General features: G+C 41.6%; 1 protein-coding gene and 1 long non-coding RNA gene across 3 annotated transcripts in view; both read left to right on the top strand.

Moving 5' to 3' along the window:
• LOC133484798 (uncharacterized) overlaps positions 1–9,833 on the top strand; it is a 28,768-nt gene extending 18,935 nt beyond the window's left edge. For both annotated transcript variants that reach the window (XR_009791664.1, XR_009791084.1), the window contains 2 exons: positions 2,507–2,691; positions 9,287–9,833. This is a non-coding gene — a long non-coding RNA (uncharacterized LOC133484798). The remainder of the gene's footprint in view (positions 1–2,506; positions 2,692–9,286) is intronic.
• Positions 9,834–18,445: 8,612 nt separating this feature from the next.
• kcnd3 (potassium voltage-gated channel, Shal-related subfamily, member 3) overlaps positions 18,446–23,453 on the top strand; it is a 97,825-nt gene continuing 92,817 nt past the window's right edge. The window contains exons 1-2 of the mRNA XM_061799437.1: positions 18,446–18,737; positions 20,652–21,831. Coding sequence (XP_061655421.1) covers positions 20,729–21,831 — 1,103 coding nt within the window. The 5' untranslated portion in view covers positions 18,446–18,737; positions 20,652–20,728. The remainder of the gene's footprint in view (positions 18,738–20,651; positions 21,832–23,453) is intronic.

A 23,453-nucleotide genomic window follows, 5' to 3' on the forward strand; every position in this document is an offset into this window, starting at 1 on the left:
TTGCAACATTATGAACTGTAGGGCCTATACACCTACAGTTTCAGATATTTAAATCCATTTTGGACAATCAGCCCTTCGCACTATAATGAAGGGATGTCAGCAAATCTTCTGTTTCGGGTGTAGGGATAGGGCCTGAGAAAATTTTTACTACAATTGACAGGCGGTGATTGTGATTTAGAACCAAAGTGCAAAACAACGAGCCACCGGAGAAGTTGGAAATGATTTTAGCAATCTCAGTCGAGAGGGTCAGGCTTTGATGCTAGGGAATTTGTTTCGGCCAACATGATGCAATGGTCCGTAATCCACAGATAGCAGGTCAGGTCAGATTTTATTATCGTCTTAATATACAAGATGCAGAGAGCTAGAATGGGGCAACTCTGACAAACGTGATCTGGCAGAGCTCCTGGTTGTCGTCGGAAGGCGGAGTAGATTCAAAGGATAGCATTGTTGCCTCTTGGATGGATGTGTGTCAGACACTCTGACCCTGATTGCATCATCCACAAGGACTTAAATCGGGGGTGCAGCTGATTCTGGCTGACAAACTGTGATTGGCTGGCTTTGGCTGTCATGACAGAAATGACAGGCTGTGACAACAATGTCAAGTAAAAAGTAGTAGCACTTATTTTGCTATTCAACTACTGGCCACTAAAAAAACTGTGTTGAAGCAGATGCAGCAAAATTAACTGATCTATTTTGCACTACCTGATAAGAAAACCACACCAAGGGATGACAATGATCTTCCATTTAACTGAAATGGGACGTGGGAATAAAATAAACTAATTACACAGCGGCGGCACAGGTAAGTAAAACCCAACAAGAGGCAAGGATATGATTGGCTGACACAGACGATTCAGGGCAAGGCAACATCAATTGTAATAATTATAATTGCACTATAGAAGACTGAAAACTGAAAGGTTTCTCCATCATATTTGATCCAACAGAATGCCTCAAACTAATGTGCTGGGAAATTGCTACCAGCAATTGTTTGGAAAAGTGTAACATTTTCTTAATCAATAAACTTAACTTGATGTGAAACAGAACATTGCCAAGGGACACCAACGGAATTTCTATGCAAACCCGTGAATATTTAATATTTTTTAGCCATTTAAAACATCTAATTAAATCTCCCTTTCCCGGGAGCAATATTCATGATGATCCTCCAATTAATTTGATACTTAAAGGCAATGAGCTTACTGTGTTAGAGCGCACCCACTGAAATGCGTGGGATTTTATTTGTATATATGCTCTTAGATCAGTAAAGAGCAGAAGTTTAAAAGAAGAAGAATCACCTTTTATTGTCATGAACATGCATGCATGCACATGAAATTTGTTCTCTGCATTTAACCCATCACAGTGACCACATACACATGTTAGTGGAACACACTGGAGCAGGGGGTAGCTGAAGCGCCCGGGGAGCATTGCAGGGTATCAGTGTCTTGCTCAAGAACACCACAGCCGTGAGTCCGGGGGATGTTGGCGGGTGGTCCAGTCGGGGTCTTGAACCTAGGTCCCTCACGGTGGCAGGCGATGAGCTTAGCCATTGGGCCACGGCTGCCCAATGGTTTAGGAAGGGCTATATAGTGAGAACCCGCAATAAAACGTGTCAACCAAGATGAATAAAACATATAGGTGAGATGCAAAAGGTCAAGTCAGCAGTAAATGTGGGTGTAGCTTGTGTCAGACGATGTAAATAATGTTACGAAAGTGACTTTTCAAAAGCAGAAAGTGATGCTGCCTGCCAAGAAAAAGCAACATACGGTCTGAGTTCTCCAAAAGAGAAAGTAACCTTGCATGCGATTCTTTATGATAAGAGTCATTCATTATGCATTCAGCTTTGAATGTGGCAGCCTTGAAAAATGTGAACGGGCGTTGCTTTGTATATGCTATACAGGAAATACTAAACAGATAAGGCTTGAAAGAGGTCAGCTGGCGGGAAAGGTTGATTGAGCTGAAATGTGTCAAGAAAGTACTCGGCTGGAAGATTGGGATTGCTAAGGTGAAAAGAAAAGCCACATAAGACAATCAGACCATAAATTTTAATGCACAAGGTGTTTTGAGTGTTATTTACTGAGGATTTCAAGCTTCAATTTTATCAGTAGTGAAGTCTGGCTGTGTGTGACTATTACAGCAGTCGTGAAGTGCAAATCAAAAGAACAAATGGCCCAACAGATGCAAAAACATCTAACACCTAACAAACCAACAATAAATTTATTTACACAGTACAGTCAAATACATAAAGCATTGCATGATATCATCTATTAACATTAGGCTGATATGTGGAAATTATTCTTGACAAGTTCGCAGTAATTGGAAGGAAAAGACCACTGTGAGCCATTAAAAAGGCATGGGATGTGACCCACGTAAAATTAAATTAAACTATTACAACTCAATATGACTGCATTAATCACAAGTGTGTGTGTGTGCATGGACAGACACTGATACATAAACTGAAAAAAGGTTCTCTGTTCTTCCCAAGACATTTCCTCTGCTCGTTTTCATCCTGCAGATTAGATTCGCTGGATCGCTCCCTCAAAGGAAGCTACTGTGTCTCTGACAGCTGCCGGTCGCAGATTTTGTGTGGAATCACTGTCGCCAACACCTACTCTACTTGGATTCACTCACACCCGAGCTACTGGAAGTTGATAGAACAGAGACTGTTGTGCAATCCTCCAGAGAATGGTGCTGAAAGAGGTGACCGCATTTAACATTGTATTCAGAGAAATGATAAGTCACCCTGTTGCACAAAATGAGGAACAGCTAAGGTCTACAACGGCCGCATATAATGAAATAATCCCCCACATGGGAAGGGATTTGAACACTTTTATTTGATGCTATCGTCGTCGTATATTCAAATATGAAATATCCAGTATGTGGAAATGCATGAATCTTTGAATGTAGATTATACATATAAAAATCAACAGGATGGTAATGTGTCTAAGCGTCACATATACAGCAATGCGGAGTTCTTTGTCTGTATATCCTCTACATCCTAGCAGGGACTGAACATCCACTGGGACCGATGAGGATTTTGGGTAGAAAGGTAGCAATTGTGTTAGCCTTCACACATAAGCTGCAGGGGAAAATACTCTGTTCCACAGGATCATTTATTTTAGAAAGGCAAAACACTGCTTCTTTGTGAATGAAGACAAAAAGAAAATTAGGGAAAATGTCACAGCAAAGAAAGAAATGAAATCACTTTAAAAATCTCAACAAAGACCGCATAGTCACATAAAATGAGAAGCCCGTGAATTAGAAAGCATGACGAAAAGTCCAGTGGGTAGTGCAACCCAACAGTGCTACCTGGGCCTGAGCCCTAGGGAGGGTTGCCTCATTGATCATTAAGTGCAGCTTTAGGTGAATGGCGGCAGAGGAGCCAGGGAGTTGAAAGGAGGGAGGAGGTGGCTGTGAGGAAAGGTGCTGAATAATAGCCGGGATGGTTTTTGAGGGCTTTAAGAGGCAGGTCTAAGAGAGCTTTAAGTCCAATGAAAAAGGGTGAGATGGCTTCCTTAATTGAAATGGGATTAATGATGAATACCAGCGGAAAAGTGTTTGTGTAGGTTCTCAGTCATCCAGGTGAGGCTGAGGATTGGAACCAGGTACTGTCACAAGAAGCCTTTCGGATTAAAGGTGAAAGGTCTTCAATAGTCAAGAAGAGTCCAGTTTCCTTCATTCAACTTTTGCAGAACGTCCGGGGGGCAGGCGGGTTAAAGGGTGAAAGAAGAGTGGGTCATGGGAGAATAAGCCTCAGTTTTAAATGGGTCTTAAAGATCCTGTATTTTGACAATTTAGACCTCCATAGAGTGACTCACTAACATGGACTTGAACTAAAATGTGTCAATTGAATTTAAAAAAACAAAACACCATGGTTTTGTCATATGAGCGTCCAGGAAAGGCCCCTCTGACAGCTACTTCTGTTTGACCCAGTTTTGCATCCGCTTTGGCGTAGTTGGTTGCCTCTGTGTATAAGACCCACTTGTGAGAGCGCATGTGTTTTTTATGATGACAGCACTGGCTTGGGAGCAGAGAGGTAGGCGGAGATCTTCGCTAGTGACGTAGATAAGCTCGAGAAATTCAAATGACCTGATTTCAGGCGTCTTGGCAGAAAAATGGAGCTCAGCAATGCGTGGATGATTTAAAAATCCTATTTCATATTTACTGAGGCACCATAGAGACAGTGTTACATCCCAAACATGAGAAAAAGTTGGGACCTTTAATATTTGTGTTTAAGAGCAATATATACAATTGAATTGCATTTTTGATTGTTTGCTGTCATCTCTCTGACGAATGCAGCCCTTTGGGGGGCACAAGCCAGTGCAAACAGTAGGCTGGTCCCAAGCCCGGATAAATGCAGAGGCTTGCGTCAGGAAGGGTATCAGGCTTAAAATTTTGCCAAACAAATATGAGCGTTCATCCAAAGAATTCCATACCAGATCGGTCGTGGCCCGGGTTAACAACGTCCGCCCCCGGCAACGTTAACCTGCAGGGCGCCGGTGGAAATTCAGCTACTGTGGGTCGAAGACAAAGGAGAGGTGGAAAGTGGGTTCTTAGGCAGAAAGAGAAAAGGAAAGCACAGAGCCAAGAATTGAGTGTGGGGACTTTGAATGTTGGGACGAGGACGGGAGTTGGTTGGCATGATGATTAGGAGAAAGGTTGATATATTGTGTGTTCAGGAGACCAGGTGGAAAGGCAGTAAGGCTAGAAGTTTAGGGGAAGGGTTTAAATTATTTTACAATGGTGTAGATGGGAAGAGAAATGGAGTTTATTTTAAAGGAAGAGTTAGCTAAGAATGTCTTGGAAGTGAAAAGAGTATCAGATCGAGTGATGAGGCTGAAACTTGAAATTGAGGGTGTTATGTATAATGTGATTAGTGGCTATGCCCCACAGGTAGGATGTGACCTAGAGGAGAAAGAGAAATTCTGGAAGGAGCGAGACGAAGTAGTTCTGAGCATCCCAGACAGAGTGAGACTCGTGATTGGTGCAGATTGTAATGGACATGTTGGTGAAGGAAACAGGGGTGATGAAGATATGGGTACGTACGGCATCCAGGAAAGGAACTTGGAGGGACAGATGGTGGTAGACTTTTCAAAAAGGATCCAAATGGCTGTAGTGAACATTTTTTTCCAGAAGAGGGAGGAACATAGGGTGACCAACAAGATTACATCTTGTGCAGACGATGTAATCTGAAGGAGGTTACCGACTGTAAGGTAGTGGTAGGGGAGAGTGTGGCTAAACAGCATAGGATGGTGGTGTGTAAGATGACTCTGGTGGTGGGGAAGATTAGGAAGACAAAGGCAGAGCAGAGAACCATGTGGTGGAAGCTGAGACAGGACGAGTGTTGTGCAGCTTTTCAAGAAGAGGTGAGACAGGCTCTTGGTGGACAGGAGGAGCTTCCACATGACTGGACCACTACAGCCAAGGTGATCAGAGAAACAGGCAGGAGAGGAAGGTGTCAGGTGTGTTATGTAACAGAAGAGTCTCTGCTAGGATGAAGGGGAAAGTTTACAAGACAGTGGTGTGGCCAGCCATGTTGTACGGATTAGAGACAGTGGCACTGAAGAGACAACAGGAAGCAGAGCTGGAGGTGGCGGAAATGAAGATGTTGAGGTTCGCTCTCGGAGTGACCAGGTTGGATAAAATTAGAAATGAGCTCATCAGAGGCTTACATGGAAAAGGATGACAAGCTGTGGCGACCCGTAACGGTCAAGCCAAAAGGAAATTAAGAAGAAGCTGTCATCACTCTGACTGGAGGACATTCAGATTTTCTTTTGGCACATCAGTAAGGTTCAAAGAGACAGTAGAGGTAAGAATGAATCATTAGCATATATATATATATATATATATATATATATATATATATATATATATATATATATACACACAGGTTAACATAAGTTGTTAAGGGAAGAAAATGTTACACGTGACGACAAAAACTCGGTTACTACAAGAACCTCTTGAATGAGATGTGTTGTGCCAGGATTTTCACATTTCGGATTTGGTCGAAGGCGAGGAACGCAAGGCAAGAACATGGAGGACCCAAGTGCAGGGAAGCAGGGAGGCAAGGCAGGAGTGCAGGAGTCTCAAAAAAAGAATATTTAATCCTCCAAAAACAGCCAACAAGGAACGTGGCTAAAGCAAAACTAAACAAAGTCCCACAACCCAAACCAAAGTAACAAAGAAACACTTAAATACCTAAAACTGGAAACAAACTATCACTGGTGAGTAGGACATAGAACAGATAGGGACAATGACACCTGACAATGGCATAAAGCAAAGACAACAACAACGAACTGATAGAAACCAGGGAAATAAATACAAACAGATTGACAAGACAACGAGGAACACCTGGACAAGACACGAGTGGCTGGAGAGAGCTGATTGGTCGACACAAGGTAGACGAGAGCACACGACAAACATGGAACAGGAAAACATGGAACAAAACTAAACACAACCCAAACCAAAACACAGACCATGACAAGGATGGGTTTTTTGTGGTGTTGGAGACAAGGCAAAACATGGAGGACCCAAGTGCAGGAACACAGGGAGGCAAGGCAGGAGTGCAGGAATCTCAAAAAAGGTATTTTAATTTCAAAAACAAAAAATGCAAATTAGGATTGTGGAGCACACCTGGACATGACATGAATGGCTGGAGGGAGCTGATTGGTTGACACAAGGTAGCGCGCTGACGAGAACAGGTGGAAACAAAAACCTAACGAGCATGACAAGACATAACATGAAACAAAACTAAATATTCGAAACCACAAATACACACATCATGACATGCTGACTGTTTTTCTCGTCCTTTGTTTAGAGTTGTTAACATTATTTACTTGCTGCTCTAGGTGCCTTTATATGCCATGGGGACAATTTATTTATTTATTTTTTAATTTAGGAGCATCTCTGTTTTATCATTTTAAATTTAGGAGCATCTCTGCTTTTCAATGGCAAGGATAATTTAATTAGAGCCACCTTCTCCCCGTGTGCTTAAGTCAGAGAAGGCGCGCAGGTGCGTGGATTCACTTGTCCACTTAAACCTTCATGCCAGATATGCAATCTCTTTGGAGCAAACCTAAAATGTGTGCTTTCCCAGCCAAATCTGAATTTGGGTTAGTATTAAATCCAGTGCCCTGTGATTGTGAGACATCATATTTCACCTGAAGATTGATTTCACTTAGAAGATACATCACCACACTTTGTAAGCGACTTTCCAAAAGCTACCAAATGTATCGAGACTGAATAAAAGATATTTTACTGAGCTGTTCGAAGGAGCATTGTGAGTCGGCTATTATAGTTTTTTATTTTATTTTTTTTAAATTATTTTATTTATTTATTTCTTAGTCATGATATTTACCGGGTGGCACGGTGGACGACTGGTTAGAGCGTCTGCCTCACAGTTCTGAGGAACGGGGTTCAGTCCCCGGCCCCGCCTGTCTGGAGTTTGCATGTTCTCCCCGTGCATGCGTGGGTTTTCTCCGGGCACTCCGGTTTCCTCCCACATCCCAAAAACATGCATGGTAGGTTAATTGAAGACTCTAAATTGCCCATAGGTGTGAATGTGAGTGCGAATGGTTGTTTGTTTATGTGTGCCCTGCGATTGGCTGGCAACCAGTTCAGGGTATATCCCAGCTCCTGCCCGATGATAGCTGAGATAGGCTCCAGCACGCCCGTGACCCTAGTGAGGAGTAGCGGCTCAGAAAATGGATGGATGGATGAAAAACCTGGTCTCAAAAGTGTTAGAGTGTTAGCGGGAGCGGTGTGCATGTTCCGACTGGCAACGACACATCCATAACATAAAGTATTTTAATATTCGGAGTGTGATATATTTTTCTAATTCATTTCAAATGACAATTCAAGTCTCAGGAAAACTCCATTCTCAATGATTTACAGCCAGCCTCAAAATTCGATGAATCACACATCCGTGACATAAAGTATTTTAATATTCGGAGTGTAATATATTTTTCTAATTCATTTCAAATGACAATTCAAGTCTCAGGAAAACTCCATTCTCAATGATTTAGATCCAGCCTCAAAATTTGATGAATCACACATCCTTGATGGTTGCACACTCACTCTCTGGTTATGTCACAAATGTGGAAAGGAGAATCCGTGCAGATGAAACGTGGGCAAGCCCAGGTGTGGAAAAAAAACACGAAGCATATGTGCGAACGGGAGAATATAGCCCTTAGTGCGGAGACCAGTGTTAATGAATTTGATGACCAGAAAGAGTTGCATTGAAAATGATTTTGTATTATTTGCTTAATTGCGCAAACCATATCTGTCATATTATTTATTGATTTGCTTCTTCAAAATTATTGCTGTGAAACATGTTAAGACACAAGAGTGCTCGTGATTCTCCCATGATTTTGCCTAGTACTGATCAGTATCCACAGTCATACACATATGTACTTAGATATGCATGTAAAAGTCTTGTTACGGTAAGTTTGTTCTCCAGAGAGGGGAATCATCATCCAGTTTGTCTGTCACTTCTATCCATGTGATAAGCAGTCAAGTCTGGGCGACATATCTTAATCAGCAGCATAATGAGAGGAAGATAAGCTCCTGTGAATTCCAGTCTTGGTCTGACAGACATGATCAATAATTCCATATCACAGCATCTCGTTAAGCTCTGCCTGGCCTGCCAGAGACCATGCGTCTTTGAGTTGATACATGTAGCGTTATTGGGCTTTCCATCACTCTCACAATTCCCTCCTCTTCCCTCACTTTGAAACAACAAAGAGATCGTGTGAGAAATGTGTTTTGAGTGTAGAATTTGCAAACAAGACAATGGGTTCCAATTACTAATACTACTAAGCTTGCAACCATGCAGCTTTTGCTTGAATTTCTGCTTGCTTGCTGCAATTAAAAAAAATTAATGAAAAAAAAAAAAACACTTTGGTATGGTTCTGTTTTGCACACTGTTCAGTGAAACACTGACTCAGCAAACAGAAATTCAAAGAGTCTCCACTGGAATGTTGCATCTTTTGGGTGTCTGTCTGATTTATGGTAATCAACTTGAGAAGAGTTTCTTCAATGCCCTGTGCAACACTTTCTGCTCCGGTTTTGGGCCAGAAGTGCATTTTCAGCAAGAACACAATGACGGTGTGGGAAACCAAGCCATATGCTGCACATTGGATGACATTATATCTCATTATAAATTGATTTAGCTACTTTGCATACTGTCCAGTTCTCCTTGCTTTGGGCCCCTTCATTCCATCCCATTGTAATTACGCAAGGTTGCTCAATAAAGCAATAGCACCAGTGATTGACTTTATGGCTCTTCTTAATTTAGGAAGTCTACATTGGAATCTATTGCATTTTACATTGGATGAGGACTCGGGCACACCTTGGACCTCTCACAGTTGGCCTGGGAGTGTCATCCTGGTGGAACTCGAGGAGGAAGCCATGGACAATAATGTCTGTCTCTCCTGTTTAAACTGCTGTCCCCACATGAGTGGAAGAATACAAGTTTAAATAGGTGGATGGATACTAAATGCTGTCCATGTGGCATGTCACAAATAAAGTATCCTTTCATTTCATTTCACATCTAACATACAATTCCATTGCAACATGCTGCCAATTTTGTGTCTTTTTGTCTTGAGTTTGTTGTCACATTTCTGTCGGGCCAATTATATAGTACTTGTGCACTCACTGTAGTAGTCTCACCACGCTGCACTATTTGCATATCTGTTGTTGACCAATACTGGCCACTCATGCCAGAGTAGCATCTGCTCTATTTGCACACTGACTGAGGAGAATCTGCAACATTTGCACAATCAACATTGTCCCAGACTATCGTACTACTAGCTTGAAGTCTCGGCGCCCTTTGCACAATGGTCATTGCACCGGACTATTGCAATATTAGTCATTCGAACTGCTCTAAGTGCTAGAGGACTCTGCATCTTTTTGCGCAATTGTCAAAAACAAAAAAAACAAATGTACCGGCATTACCAGATAACTAGCAACCCTTCATTGCTCAGTGACTGTTTTTTCTCGTCTTTATGTCTCAAAAGTGTTTTCTATCAACAAAAGGTGGCACATCAGCTGCCTGTTAGCTATCCTAAATTGCTCAAGAGATAATTGCTCACATAATATATATATCAATTCAATCAAAGGTATACTGTATTAGTGCAGTGTCACTACAGACACCTTAATTTAGAGTTTCCAAATAGTACATTTTAAGTAAGAAAGAACATGGCCAGGGAAGGAGAACATTGCACTCTGCGTTTTTTTTTTTTATTGAGGTAAAAGGTGGAGGACACAAATCCACGGAAGCAGGGAGACAAGGCAGGCAGGTAGAAGTCTCAAAATGATATTTAATTTAAAAAATGAAAAAAGGCAGACAAGGTCTGTGGAATTATCAAAACAAAAAATCAAGATTCAAAGTCACAAACAAACACAGGGAATATCTCACCACAAAAGGAAACAACATGACTAGATTAATGCCTAGATCCGATCGGATTTTAGCCATGATATTGGCCCGATTAGCTATCGCGGGGGATTTCCCAGATCGGACCCGACATATTTTGTCGGGAACGACAAAACTTGTTGCAGTGTGACAAATTGCACGACCAACGATTTAGCCCTACGATAGCCCTACGACACAAAAATGAAAAGCGTATCATGTTTGATTTTTGGGATACCTTCCGACTAGTGTGACATATCAACGACAACTCTCCGACAGCGTACCTTTACCAAACAGGATTGCGTATTGTGACCGACGCATCGCCTCCTGTGCTTGCCGTTGTCAGAATACTAGGTCACCATTGTCAACATTTATTCACGCGCACAAACTATTTGGCTTTAGAGCATGAATCGACAGAACGCCGGCATCTTTACATACCAACTTTAGTGCTAACACTAGCTTACTAGGCTACATAACGTTTTGTTGCCTGCTTGCAAGCCGTATCATATTGAAAGTACGTGAACATACCTCAAGTCAATCCTTGAATGGATAGCCAAAACGTCGTCTCCTGAGCACCCACACGTTTTTGTGTTCTTTTTTTCCCCACAACATTGAAGCAGCGATCCATTGTTTGACAACCATGGTAACGGTTGTATCCGCTCCCCGACGGAGTTTGATTTGCCAAGATAAAGCTCAGTGATCGGAAAAGACGAGATACGGTGGTGTCAGACTACACGTCATGTAGTGTTGCCACTGTCTGACCGAGATACGGCAAGATTTGAAAGCAGTAGTTTGGCCTCGTGCCAATGTGAAAAACCAAATTTGTCTTGCAGTCTGATCAAGGCATTATGTGACTAACACAACAACATCAACAACAATGAACAGCCGTAGACTGAACGACCCCGGGGAACTAAATACAATCTAAGTGATGAGACAACAAGGCACACCTGGACAAGACATGAGTGGCTGGAGGGAGCTGATCGGAAGACACAAGGAACAACTGCAAATAGAAACCTAACGAGCAAGACAAGAGATGAACACAGGAAAACAAGACAAAACAGGGAACTAAATTAAATAATTCCAGTTTCACTTCTACGCTTTGAAATTTTTGAACTTAGTGTTCTTAGTGCTTTGATCCAAATTCACAACAGAGTAATACGCATTTGTAACTGTTCGACCTTAAGCAAGTCTTCAAGTTCATCAGTTTTGAATCCAGCCTGCAGTTTCTTCACATTGATCTTTAAATGACTAAATTACAACACCAAAAAGGATTTATTATTATTATTTTTAATCATGGCAGCACGGTGGGCGACTGGTTAGAGCGTCAGCCTCACAGTTCTGAGGACCCGGGTTCAATCCCTGTCCCCGCCTGTGTGGAGTTTGCATGTTCTCCCCGTGCCTGCGTGGGTTTTCTCCGGGCACTCCGGTTTCCTCCCACATCCCAAAAACATGCATTAATTGGAGACTCTAAATTGCCCGTAGGCATGACTGTGAGTGCGAATGGTTGTTTATTTCTATGTGCCCTGCGATTGGCTGGCAACCAGTTCAGGGTGTACCCTGCCTCCTGCCCGATGACAGCTGGGATAGGCTCCAGCACGCCCGCGACCCTAGCGAGGTGAAGTGGCTCAGAAAATGGATGGATGGATTTTTTAATCATTATTTTATTGGACCTTAACCACTTATGGTACTTAATGATTACATATGTCTGTGTGTGTGTGTGTGTGTGTGTGTGTGTGTGTGTGTGTGTGTGTCTGCGTGTAACCTTTCTACTCATAATACATATAAAGAATAACGATTTTTTGCAGTGACTTCTTTTCATGTACTATTAATATTGTTGTCTTTTTCTCTACTGCCCGTGAACTTATTTCAATACAAATATTGATGCTCTCTTATCAGACAGTAACACCACTGCTGATAATGAAATTCTGCCTGGCAGAGCCCAAATACTTTGTGAGTCAGCCAGGAGTTGTTGACTTAATTAGACCTTTCTAAATCTCCTGTACTCCTTTTGGCACAATTTAGAACAAACGTGTATAATGCTTCATCATGCATAACTGTGATAAAGTACATTTGCTGTAGGTAAGGAGGATTAGGATGGTCTTCTGGCAAAGAACCTTGGGCATAATCGGTGGCGGCGGAAGGGAATGTTGATGTGTTTGTGGAAGTTACTCCTTAACAGAAAATGAGGTGAACACGGTTCGTTAAAGTGATGCGGCATCAATAAGATATTGAACCAGGTGTTTCTCGTGAGATTGAAGAGATGCTCTTACTACCTTGAAAACAGCAATGAACATCTGAAGAACAGATTAGAGGAAACTAATTTGAACTAGATTTGTGGTTTGCCATGCTGCTGTAGAGGTTCTTTTTCTTCTCGAATGTTCGCTACCAATTTTGGATTAATCACATTATAACGAGGGTCACAGCAAAGTTCCCGAGTGGACAATATATGACTTTCTATGTGCTTTTCTGTACATTAAATGTCTTGCAAGGTTCTACTTCCTCTGTCTTTCCTGTGCACCTCAACCTGTCACGAAGGGAAAAATCGGTCACATTCAACAATGACACACAATCCATTTAATGCTCCGCAACACTGCCAGGAACTATTGTGAGGTACGGTGAGTTCAAATCTTCTGAGAGGGCGCATTCAAATTTGACTGATGGATTTTGACATTGACATTGTCCTCTCCATTATAGTGTAAAATTAAGTCTTGTACTGAAGAAGAACTGAATTATATTATCAAGTCAGTATTCTCACACAGATGACTAGGATGTATTCATTGGTCCACGCATGGCATGTAGTGTTCTGCTATGTTAGCCGTGTATGGAAAATTACAAACAACGCATTGAGGCAGATGCAATATCAAGGCACTGAATGACAAATTCAGTGCTATGGAGTGCTTAAAATAACATTTGAATCATGCATTTGTCTAAAGCACACTATATCCACATATTGCCATCAACATGTCTGTATTGCTGTACACACACATTAAGCAAAATTCATTTATGCTCACGATAAGAATAGTTGTAATAAATTATGACTGAACAAGTGCTGCCAGACGGGTGTTGCCATGGTTACGGCAGAAGCATCATTAACCTTTCTCACCATCCACACTCAAAGCCGCACGCCACGCTACTGTGGTTATATCAAGGTGTTGTGATATTTGATGACGTCATGCGCAAATGTGAAAAATGCATGCTGAAAGACTGCTGGGGAAAGTTTAATGTTTATGGGGTTCTGTATTCAAAGTTGCAGCTGATAGTGAAGAATGATTACTTGACTATCGATATTGCTAATCACACTTTGCAAAATGTATGATTATGCAGGCACACGGTGAAGAATACATGTGAAGCAGAGTGTACGTAAATGTCTCCCTTTATTGTTATCCGTTTGTCAAATCAACTTCAGTGATAAGATGATCAAATCCACCATTTTTGATTCAAAGCATGCACATGTACCGTAATTAACGTGGTGCACCCTCGGTTAACCTTCAGTGATTACATCTCAACCTCGTAATTAGGATGAAGTTCAGGTGCTTACAAATCATTCCAGAAGTTCCCCATTTCCAATTAAGCACAAAAAGAAGGCTCAGCTTTGGAAATAGATTGGCTTATCTTAAATCAGTCAATTGCTGCTTTGTAATGCCCACGAATAATGACCCATATAGATGGGCAAAATTGTCAGAGACCAAATCAAAAGGTTTATATCGTGCTCATCTTCTGGCTCATAAATTTTCTTGGCTAAACATTTATTTTGTCTGATCTTTGATATTTACTGCTTGATTGCATATTGTCCATCACTGGTTACAGAAGAGCCCTGGAATGGGAACTGAACGCTTTATTAATCTTACTTAGGCATCAGTGATGAGTCAGAGTCCCCGGGAAATGATATGAGTGATGATTTTATTCACTTTTATTTTTCATTTTATTCACCGAAACGAAAGGTTTGTTCCCACAACAAAGAAAGCGTACTTATGCGCACAGACGTGGATGTTTGTGAAAAGTGCTGGTGTTATTTATTTCTCTGTCGTCGGCTAGGAAGAACTTTACCAATAAAGCAAATTAGGTCACTTAAAAGCAGATTTCTGTTTCGTTGTGTGGACCAACTCAGTTTCTTACGGCAAATTTTACGAGCACATTCATTGTTATTTGTGCCCTTCCTGTCTGGGTGACACAAGGTTGAAAGTGCAAAGGTCATCTGATATATTTACATAGTATTTTTCCCCAAGTAAGATTTGTTTTTTTTCTTTATACCGCCATAACCGAATTGTGCCATTTGGAAGCAAAAAAATAATAATAATTAAAAAAAAATTTTTTTTTAAAGAAATAAAAATCTCTAATTTGACTTGTCACTTAAACCTTGTGGGGTGAAGCTGTCTTTTGTGGACTGTGTGGGGCCCAAAGAAACATCTATAACCTCCTTGAGCCAATGGCTCCCCGAACACTCGACTGAGGGCCTGCCAGATCAATACGAGACAAACGGATGATTAACCACAGTTACAGACTAAACCCTTGGAGGACCATTTCAGTACCTACATGTAGATGAAGCAAACCAAGACAAGTTGTGGGCAACGTAACAGGTAACTGGCCCATATGAAGCTGATTCAAATAAATAAAGAATAAACACAAAGGTTATAATGTCAGAAATGAAAAAAGACAGTGTCATTTATTGATTGCCAATAGTGATGCTTGGTCAGTAGTGGATCCATGCAGGAGTATTTGCAAAAGACAAACTGTATAAATGGCAAAACATAGAACGAAAGTCTGTTGGTATGTTGGATTAAAAATTAACTCCAAATATTAAAAACAGCCCCCAGATGTCCCTTTGAACTTACAGTTGTTGGAATGGAGGGAATTTATTCATTGCAAATCTACACAAACATAATCAAGGGGGGGAGCGGCTTTAGCTTTGTAGAGTCAAGCGTTACAGCATCGGTAATAAGGAATAAACTTGCACATTCAATTGAAAATAATGCCAGAAAGCTTGAGACTGATGTACCTGCTAAGGGTATGGTGAAGCAGTGTATGCATATGAGAATGTAAAACAATTCACTGATGATTTATGTACAAAGTTTAATTTCAGATTTCGGGCACAAATATTTAATAAGCTCACTCTGCTTGCAGATCATTTTTCCATTGTGTTTAGAATGCCAAAAAAAAAAAAAAAAAAAGCAGGCAGAGAGGCAGATCGATAGATAATATATACTGCAGAGTGAGAATTTGGGAATTTTGCTTTGGGGATTGCGTAATCCCCCCCACCCCAAAAAATAGATAAATAAAAAAAAATTAAAAAGGGGACAGTGTGGTGTATCAGAAGACTTTTAGCCTCGATATTTTGTCAGACAGCAATGGAGAAAGAGTTTACAATTTTAATATCACTGTCATGGCAATTACAGCGTCCTGCTGACCGTGAAATTCAACCCACCTTGTTATTCAGTGACATTTGAATTGCTGAAATTTGTCACAAACTCATCAGTTTAAAAGTCCAGTTTTAATGCAGTGATGTTTTTTGTGTGTGTCTTTTTATGGATTTAAGTGTGTGACCCTGTCATTCTCATCACAGCCAAAACTTAAGAAAATTTTTCCACAAGGTCATTTCACCCTTTATGGATGCCATGTATGGTACACCCATAACCATGCTCAGATACTATATAGTGTATATACTGTACAGTATATGCAGAGCTGGGAACACCCGCCCTATTTATTATGGAATACACTGCGGAGTGATAATATCCCAGTTGACTCAATTATGTCCGCATTTTTTTCATGCAAAGCAAAGCAATGAATAATGTGGAGCGAGAGAGACTGAGACAGAATGTGAATACAAATCACCACATTCTCACATAAACATTTTTTTTTACTTATGAGCTTTAGCACCAATGACCTTGTGGTGCTTGACGGCTACATTAAATAACTTTTTTATTGGAATACGTTTGACACCAAGTTGACTAAAAATAGAAGAACTTTTGAAGTTGCCCGTGCTTTGCAGACTTTGTAAGATTTTGGATTGTGCCTGTGGAAATTTCTATTGCCTTTTGACAAGAATTTTTTTTAGGTCAGAGGTCACAGATGTGGGAAGAGAGGACCTACCTCACAATTCATGGGGTTGAGGTCAGGCCTCTCCACTCCTTCCTCTATCCATCCAATTGTGCTTTCACGGATCTTGCTAGAACAGAAAATAGCTTTCGTCAAACTTTTCTGCACACCTCAAAAAAATATATCATGAGTTAAATGAATTCATGATCATCAAATGTAAATCCAATGGCTTCTTCTATGTTGAGATCATAGTTTTCCACTTTAGTTTTTTTTTTTGCCTTCATGAGTCACTATAAATGTTGAGATGATAAGCAGACTCTAATGGGAGACAAGAAAAGGCACAAATCATGCACGTCTGTTTTTATTGCAGCACTCTTACGATTGTGTCAAGCATGCCATTGCGTAGACTATTATGTTATATCCGATTGTTGAAAATGAGTGTCATATTTTACAGCTACTAGAAATGCAAGATAGCACTGACATCCAAGCAGGTTTGAAAATACTTTAGTTTAGGAAAAAAATTATCCTTGCTTGAGCGCTCAATCATTTACAAAGTTGATTTAAAATGTAAGCATTATCTTGCCTTGAGACCCACAGGCTAATAAATGACTAAAGTTTTGCATGTGTAACCAACATTTCACATCATTGTTAGGTTCCACATGGATTTAAATGGACTTCAAGATAAATAGATTTGGACTCTAGTTATCTGAAATATTAACTTTCATTTTAAAGTGATCTTGAACAAATGACATATTTCTTCATACTATAATAGGATCTTGATTGTGTGATGTCATCAATATAATATCTGGAACACCATCCATCCGTGGTTTATTCTGCTCCGGGGTCACAGGTGAGTTAGACACACGTCCAGCTGACTTTGGACAAGAAGCAGGTTGGCCTGAACTGGTCACTAGTCAATCATAATGTGTAACTTAATGAAAAAGAAACAGTCCAATGCTGGTTGCAACACTGATTGGTGAACATAAGCGTCAGTGCAATTCAGTTACATCTCATCATAGACCAGATGGAGGGAACGAAGGTCAGTGAGCAAGCTGAGCTGATGAAAATGATTGACAGCAGATGATAATAGTGTCATGTCTGATATCCATCCATCCATCCATTCTCTGTACTGTTTATCCTCACAAGAGGATAAGGCTGTGCTTGGGTTTATCCCGACTGACTGGGCGAGGACCACAGGAAGGCCGGACCCCGGATTTGCAGCAAAACAGCAAGTACAATGGCACAAAAACGACTACCGACTGGAAATACATAAATGTAGGGCTGGCAAGCAATGGGTAGTGAGCATTGAGCTGACGCCTTCCTGCAGCTTCCTCAGATCCAAAGTACCCAACTGACGACAACGGATAGCAGGTGTGGTGCTGTAGGCTCCGCCCACCAATGCAAACACTGAGGACTGGAAAAATACAGAAGCCAGCAGGCCATTGATTGAAAATGTCATGTCAATGTGCCAATAGTGTTTAAAATTTAGTAGAGACCAATGAAAATAAAAAAAACAAAATAAAAAAAAAAGATTCAAACAGGTGTGTCTTACAAAAACTCATTCTGAAAATGGTTTATTTTTGTTGAAGATTAGTTTTCAAAGGGGGGTGTACACATTTACGTCCAGCACGGTCTGGAATTATCAGCATGACTTAATTTCCCTCGCTGGCTACTGCTTTTCTCAGCATTCATTACTGTAATCATGGACTTCAAATAACGAGAAAAATGTCAGCGACATTAAACCAGAAAGTCAAACGAATGCAGCGCATGAAATAATCATTTCAAGTTATCGAGGACCCTCGTGTAATCTAGAATTATTGGAAGCCAGCGCTTTTACACTTCATCAATGGATTATGTTTCTTCTATGAATCAGAGTGAGGTTTCACATCGCTGCGATGTTTTAAGAGCTAGAGAGATGAAGAGCGAGCGAGAGAGAGAAGAGAGAGAGAGAAAGAGCGCTCCTCCTCCTCCTCCTCCTCCTCGCCTCGATCTCCCGCCTCTGCTCACGTCGAGAAGCCGAGTAGCGGGTGTCTCTCCGGCTGCGTGCTCTCCCCATCCCTCCGCTGAGCAGGATGGCAAGTGAGCTCACCAATTTGTGGTACGTCCACTCGTCGACGCTTTACTCCGCTCTCCTCTCACGGTGACACATTGACTGGTTTCACTAGGTAACTTCATTGCTACTGTGCATTTAACAGACACGCCTTTTTTCAGAAGGAAAAAAAAAAGAACGTAACACGATTTAAAGGGAACTAAAGTGCTCTGGAAGAAGATTGCCTTTTTTTTTTGGATGGAGAATTTCCAATAGGTGAGTTAACGCCTAGGTGTTTTGTGCAAAGTGTTCAACCTGCCTCTGTTCTGAATACAGTATATTTGTTGAGGTTTTTGTAGGCAACTGGCCAGCAACGATGCAATAACTTGTTGCCACTGTGACTTAATAGTGATAATTCAACATTAACTAAATTTTTACTTCATCTGGATTAGTTTCAATGCGCATTTACTGGGGAAACTCAACAGGTTTGGCTGAACATCTTGCCCGGTTGCACTCAGCTTAATAGTGAGTATTGGCAAGATGCAGCAAACTGTGTCCTGCAAGGCTGCTTCTTAATTGCAACTCAATATACAGTGGATATAAAAAGTCAACACACCTCTGTTCAAATGTCTGGTTTTTGAGACAATAAAAAAAAAAATGAGGCCAAGATAAAGAATTGTCAACTTTTCCATTATTAATGTAGCCTATAACCTGTGCAACTTAACCGGGAAAAAAAAGGAAATATTTTCAAAAGGAAGTAAAAATAACCAGAGATAATGTGGTTGCACAAGTGTGCACACCCTCTTGTAACTGAGGATTTGGCTGTGTTCGGGTTTTAACCAGTCACATTCAAACTCGTTAAAGGGGAGTCAATGCACGACTGCCACCATTTAAAGTGCTGTTGGTTAACCTCAAATATAGTTCAACTATTTTAGTAGGCTTATCCTGATATATTTTTTAATGCATAGCAGAAGCCTGAAGGTTTTTTTTTTTGTTTGTTTGTTTTCCCCCCACTCACACTGACCTCTATTTGGAACTGTTCGTATTTTCGTCCATCTTGACTAAGGCCCCAGCCCCAAGCTGCATAAAAACAGCTCCAAAGCATGATGCTTTTTTTTTGGGAATTGTTCATCCTTGGTTTAATTGTACCATAAGAATATTTTCCCACATGCATTTGGAAGAATTTTTTTTAGCTTTTTTTTCTTTGTAAGATCTGGCTTCCGTCTTGCCAGACATACAGTAGGCCAGACATACAGTACGCAGAAAACGGGGGGTTTGTTGGCACGTGTACTAAACAGCCAGTACTTGCCAGAAATTCCTGCAGCGCCTTCAATGTTGCTGTTTGCCTCTTGGCAGCCTCCTGGACCAGTTTTCGTCTGTCTTTAAGTCAATTTTGGAGGTTTTTTTGTCTCCACTTGGTGACGGCTGTCTTTACTGTGTTCCAAAGTACATTTATTGTCTTGGAAATTGTTTTGTACCATTCTCTTTAACGTTAAACAATGCGATCCCTTGGATACTGTGGAAACTGACGCGATGTGATGTGAAAAGATGTGACTACAAAACTGTCAGGAAAACTTCTTAACTTCATTTGGGTTTAGTCAGTTAAACTTTAAATGGTGGCAGGTTTGTGCTGACACACATTTAACATGAGTTTCAATGCCACTGATTCATTCTGAACACAGCCACATCCCCAGTTATAAGAGGGTGTGCACACTTGTCCACCTACATTATTTAAATTGTTTATTTTTACGTTCCCTCTTTAAAAGAAAAAAAGAAAAACAATTGAGTTTTACAGTTAATAGGTCACATTCATTGCGGAAAAAGTTTGGAAATTATTTATTTTGGGCTCACATTTTTGTATCACAAAAACCTGGCATTTGAATGGGGGTGTGCAAAATGTTTATATCCACTGTAGTTGTTGTGACAAAAGAGTGTTTAAAGTGATTAACTGGAATTGCAGTTGATCAGATTTAAGTTTCTGCTCCCAAATTACATTTCAGATATGGCTAATTTTTTGTTTTACTGTAAATGAGATTCCGTTTTATGTCATTCACTCAACGAGACTGTTGGTGTTTTTCCAATTGGAAAGTTATGAAGCCAGACTTACATATTTTAAAATGTCCCCATTCTGCTGACCTCAACCCGCGCCTCTCTCTCTTCTGCACTGCTGTCCTTCTTCTCTCCTTCTAGTCGGTGTATGAGCTGAAGTCAAGCTGGTTGTGAAGGTGCAAGATTTGTTCCCCCCTACACCCCGGGTCGGAGACAGTATGGCGGCGGGAGTGGCGGCATGGCTTCCCTTTGCCCGGGCTGCGGCCATTGGCTGGATGCCTGTGGCTAATCTGCCCATGCCAGTGGCGCCAACTGAAAAGAACAAGCGTCAGGATGAGTTGATCATTCTAAACGTTAGTGGGCGGCGCTTCCAAACCTGGAGAAACACTTTGGACCGCTATCCGGACACCCTCCTGGGGAGCTCCGAGAAGGAGTTCTTCTACAATGAAGAGACCAAAGAGTACTTCTTCGACCGGGATCCCGACGTGTTTCGCAGTGTGCTCAACTTCTATCGCACAGGCAAACTCCACTACCCTCGCTATGAGTGCATCTGCTCTTACGATGAAGAGCTGGCGTTCTTCGGCATTGTCCCGGAGATCATCGGTGACTGCTGCTACGAAGAGTACAAGGACAGGAAGAGGGAGAATGCAGAGCGTCTGATGGATGACCAAGAGGACAACAAGGATGCTAAGCTGCCCAACATGACCTTCAGGGAGACCATGTGGCGGGCTTTCGAGAACCCTCACACTTCCACCATGGCCCTGGTCTTCTACTATGTCACTGGCTTCTTCATCGCAGTCTCTGTCATCACCAATGTGGTCGAGACAGTGCCCTGCGGCTCTGTGCTCAATATGAAGGAAGTACCGTGTGGCGAGCGCTACACCGTGGCCTTCTTCTGCATGGACACGGCGTGCGTCATGATCTTCACCGTGGAATACCTGATGCGCTTGTTTGCCGCACCGAGCCGCTACCGCTTCATGAGGTCCGTCATGAGCATCATTGATGTGGTGGCCATCTTGCCCTACTACATCGGCCTAGTGATGACTGATAACGAGGACGTGAGCGGCGCCTTTGTGACCCTCCGAGTTTTCCGAGTGTTCCGTATCTTTAAGTTCTCCCGTCACTCGCAGGGCCTTCGCATCCTGGGCTACACGCTAAAGAGCTGTGCCTCAGAGCTGGGATTTCTGCTCTTCTCCCTCACTATGGCCATCATTATATTTGCTACCGTCATGTTCTACGCAGAGAAGGGTTCAAGCTCCAGTAAATTCACCAGCATCCCAGCCTCCTTCTGGTACACCATCGTTACCATGACAACACTTGGGTAAGAGCAGAGCAAACACCTTTTATCTGGTTACAAGTGCATGTGTATGCCTCTGTGGCCCCAAAACCCACAACGGCTTCTGCAGTTTGTGTCACATTTGCAGAGACATACTTTTTACAATGGATGCACAGTGTCAAGACAACATTGAAACAGTAGTCAGTTTAAAGCTGTTTTTATAACTAATGGTGCTCTTCTGGGGCATAGCAGCCATCAAGATACACTCTTCTCTCTTACTAATGGTTGTAGCGTTTCCTTTATACGCAGTAGATAAGAGAGACTTGGGAGATGGCTCTTGGACAGAATGGGCTGAGTTGAAAAGCATCGTAGCGAGACAAAAACAGTGGCTTGGAAACAAAAATTAAACCGTTGGTTCCCTTTCTAACCTGCCCTGTGGTTACCAGAAGGCACTTTTAGAGAGTGAACTCAAGCACAGACTTTGTGCTGTGAGGGTCTTCATGCTCCTTCAACCGGAATTTTGTATCACACTAGTTGCTGGTTTTGCATCAAGTGCTTCTTGATGCTTTGATATACGGGACACTCAACAGCCACTTAATTTAGTAAGACTGCACAGTCTAATGAGATGCAATGCAACAGCTACTGTGTGTATAAAAAAATAAGAGTTTACAAAGATGCTTAGTTTTGACACTGTCAGATTAGTGTTCTAACAATGTGTTTATTATTGTTCTTTTAGTTTGCAGTGGTGACCAAGTGTTTGGTACCATACTGAGAGTTCTTCATGATATTTTGATCCGCTCATGTACGTAATAACATTACGTACTAAATTACAGAAACACTTTGTATTAACCTGTGCGACAACTCAGTAACCAAAACCATGGCAGAAATGTTGACATTTTGCATCGGATCTCATAAGATTCAGTGGGTCTCCTTACCATTCTAGCTGGGAGTCACAAACACTTTGGTTGACTTTAACAAGATATGCCAGTGTGTGTTACGCCATGAGACATTTACCGGTCGTTTAATGTCAGTGATGGGAGCAAACACACGTAAATGTTTGACCGTGGATGCATTCGTGTGTGCTTGCATGTGTATGTGATGTGTGTGTGCTCGTAAAGGGTTGAATGTGGGAATCAGAAAGAGGCTGACATTTGTAGCACCCTTTGAAATGCCAAAAGATGTGGGCCCCCGCCCCCTGAAAAAAAAAACACCCCGACTCCTTTGACTTTGACACTCAATGCCATGTCATGTGCCATTCTGCCAAAGAGAAGAGTACTGGACTTGTTGGAGAAATGAATTTGCCCGGTCGTCTGTGCTGTTGTGCCGAATCCACACATCCCTGTCATACATACGTCTCTTCCCAGTGGAGTGAGACCTGACACACTAAACCTAACTTGTTTCTTTTTGCACTTGTTCTTTTTTTTGGGGGGGTAGAGGAGAGTGTGTGTGTTTGTGTATCGCGGTGGGGTGTGGTGGGGTGGGGGTTAGCTTTTGAGCTTGGTTTCATCAACAAGCAAAGGCCGGAAGTGGTTGTCAGAGTGACTAATGATGCGGCCCACTACATCTGCTGACAAATGAAAACCTGTCTGACGTTCTGGCCTCTGCCCTTTGTTTACACCATAAACAAACACAGATGTTCAACGACAGCGCACACATGATATTTGTCT

The sequence above is a fragment of the Phyllopteryx taeniolatus genome, chromosome 1 (genome assembly GCF_024500385.1).
Source record: "Phyllopteryx taeniolatus isolate TA_2022b chromosome 1, UOR_Ptae_1.2, whole genome shotgun sequence".
NCBI lineage: Eukaryota > Metazoa > Chordata > Actinopteri > Syngnathiformes > Syngnathidae > Phyllopteryx > Phyllopteryx taeniolatus.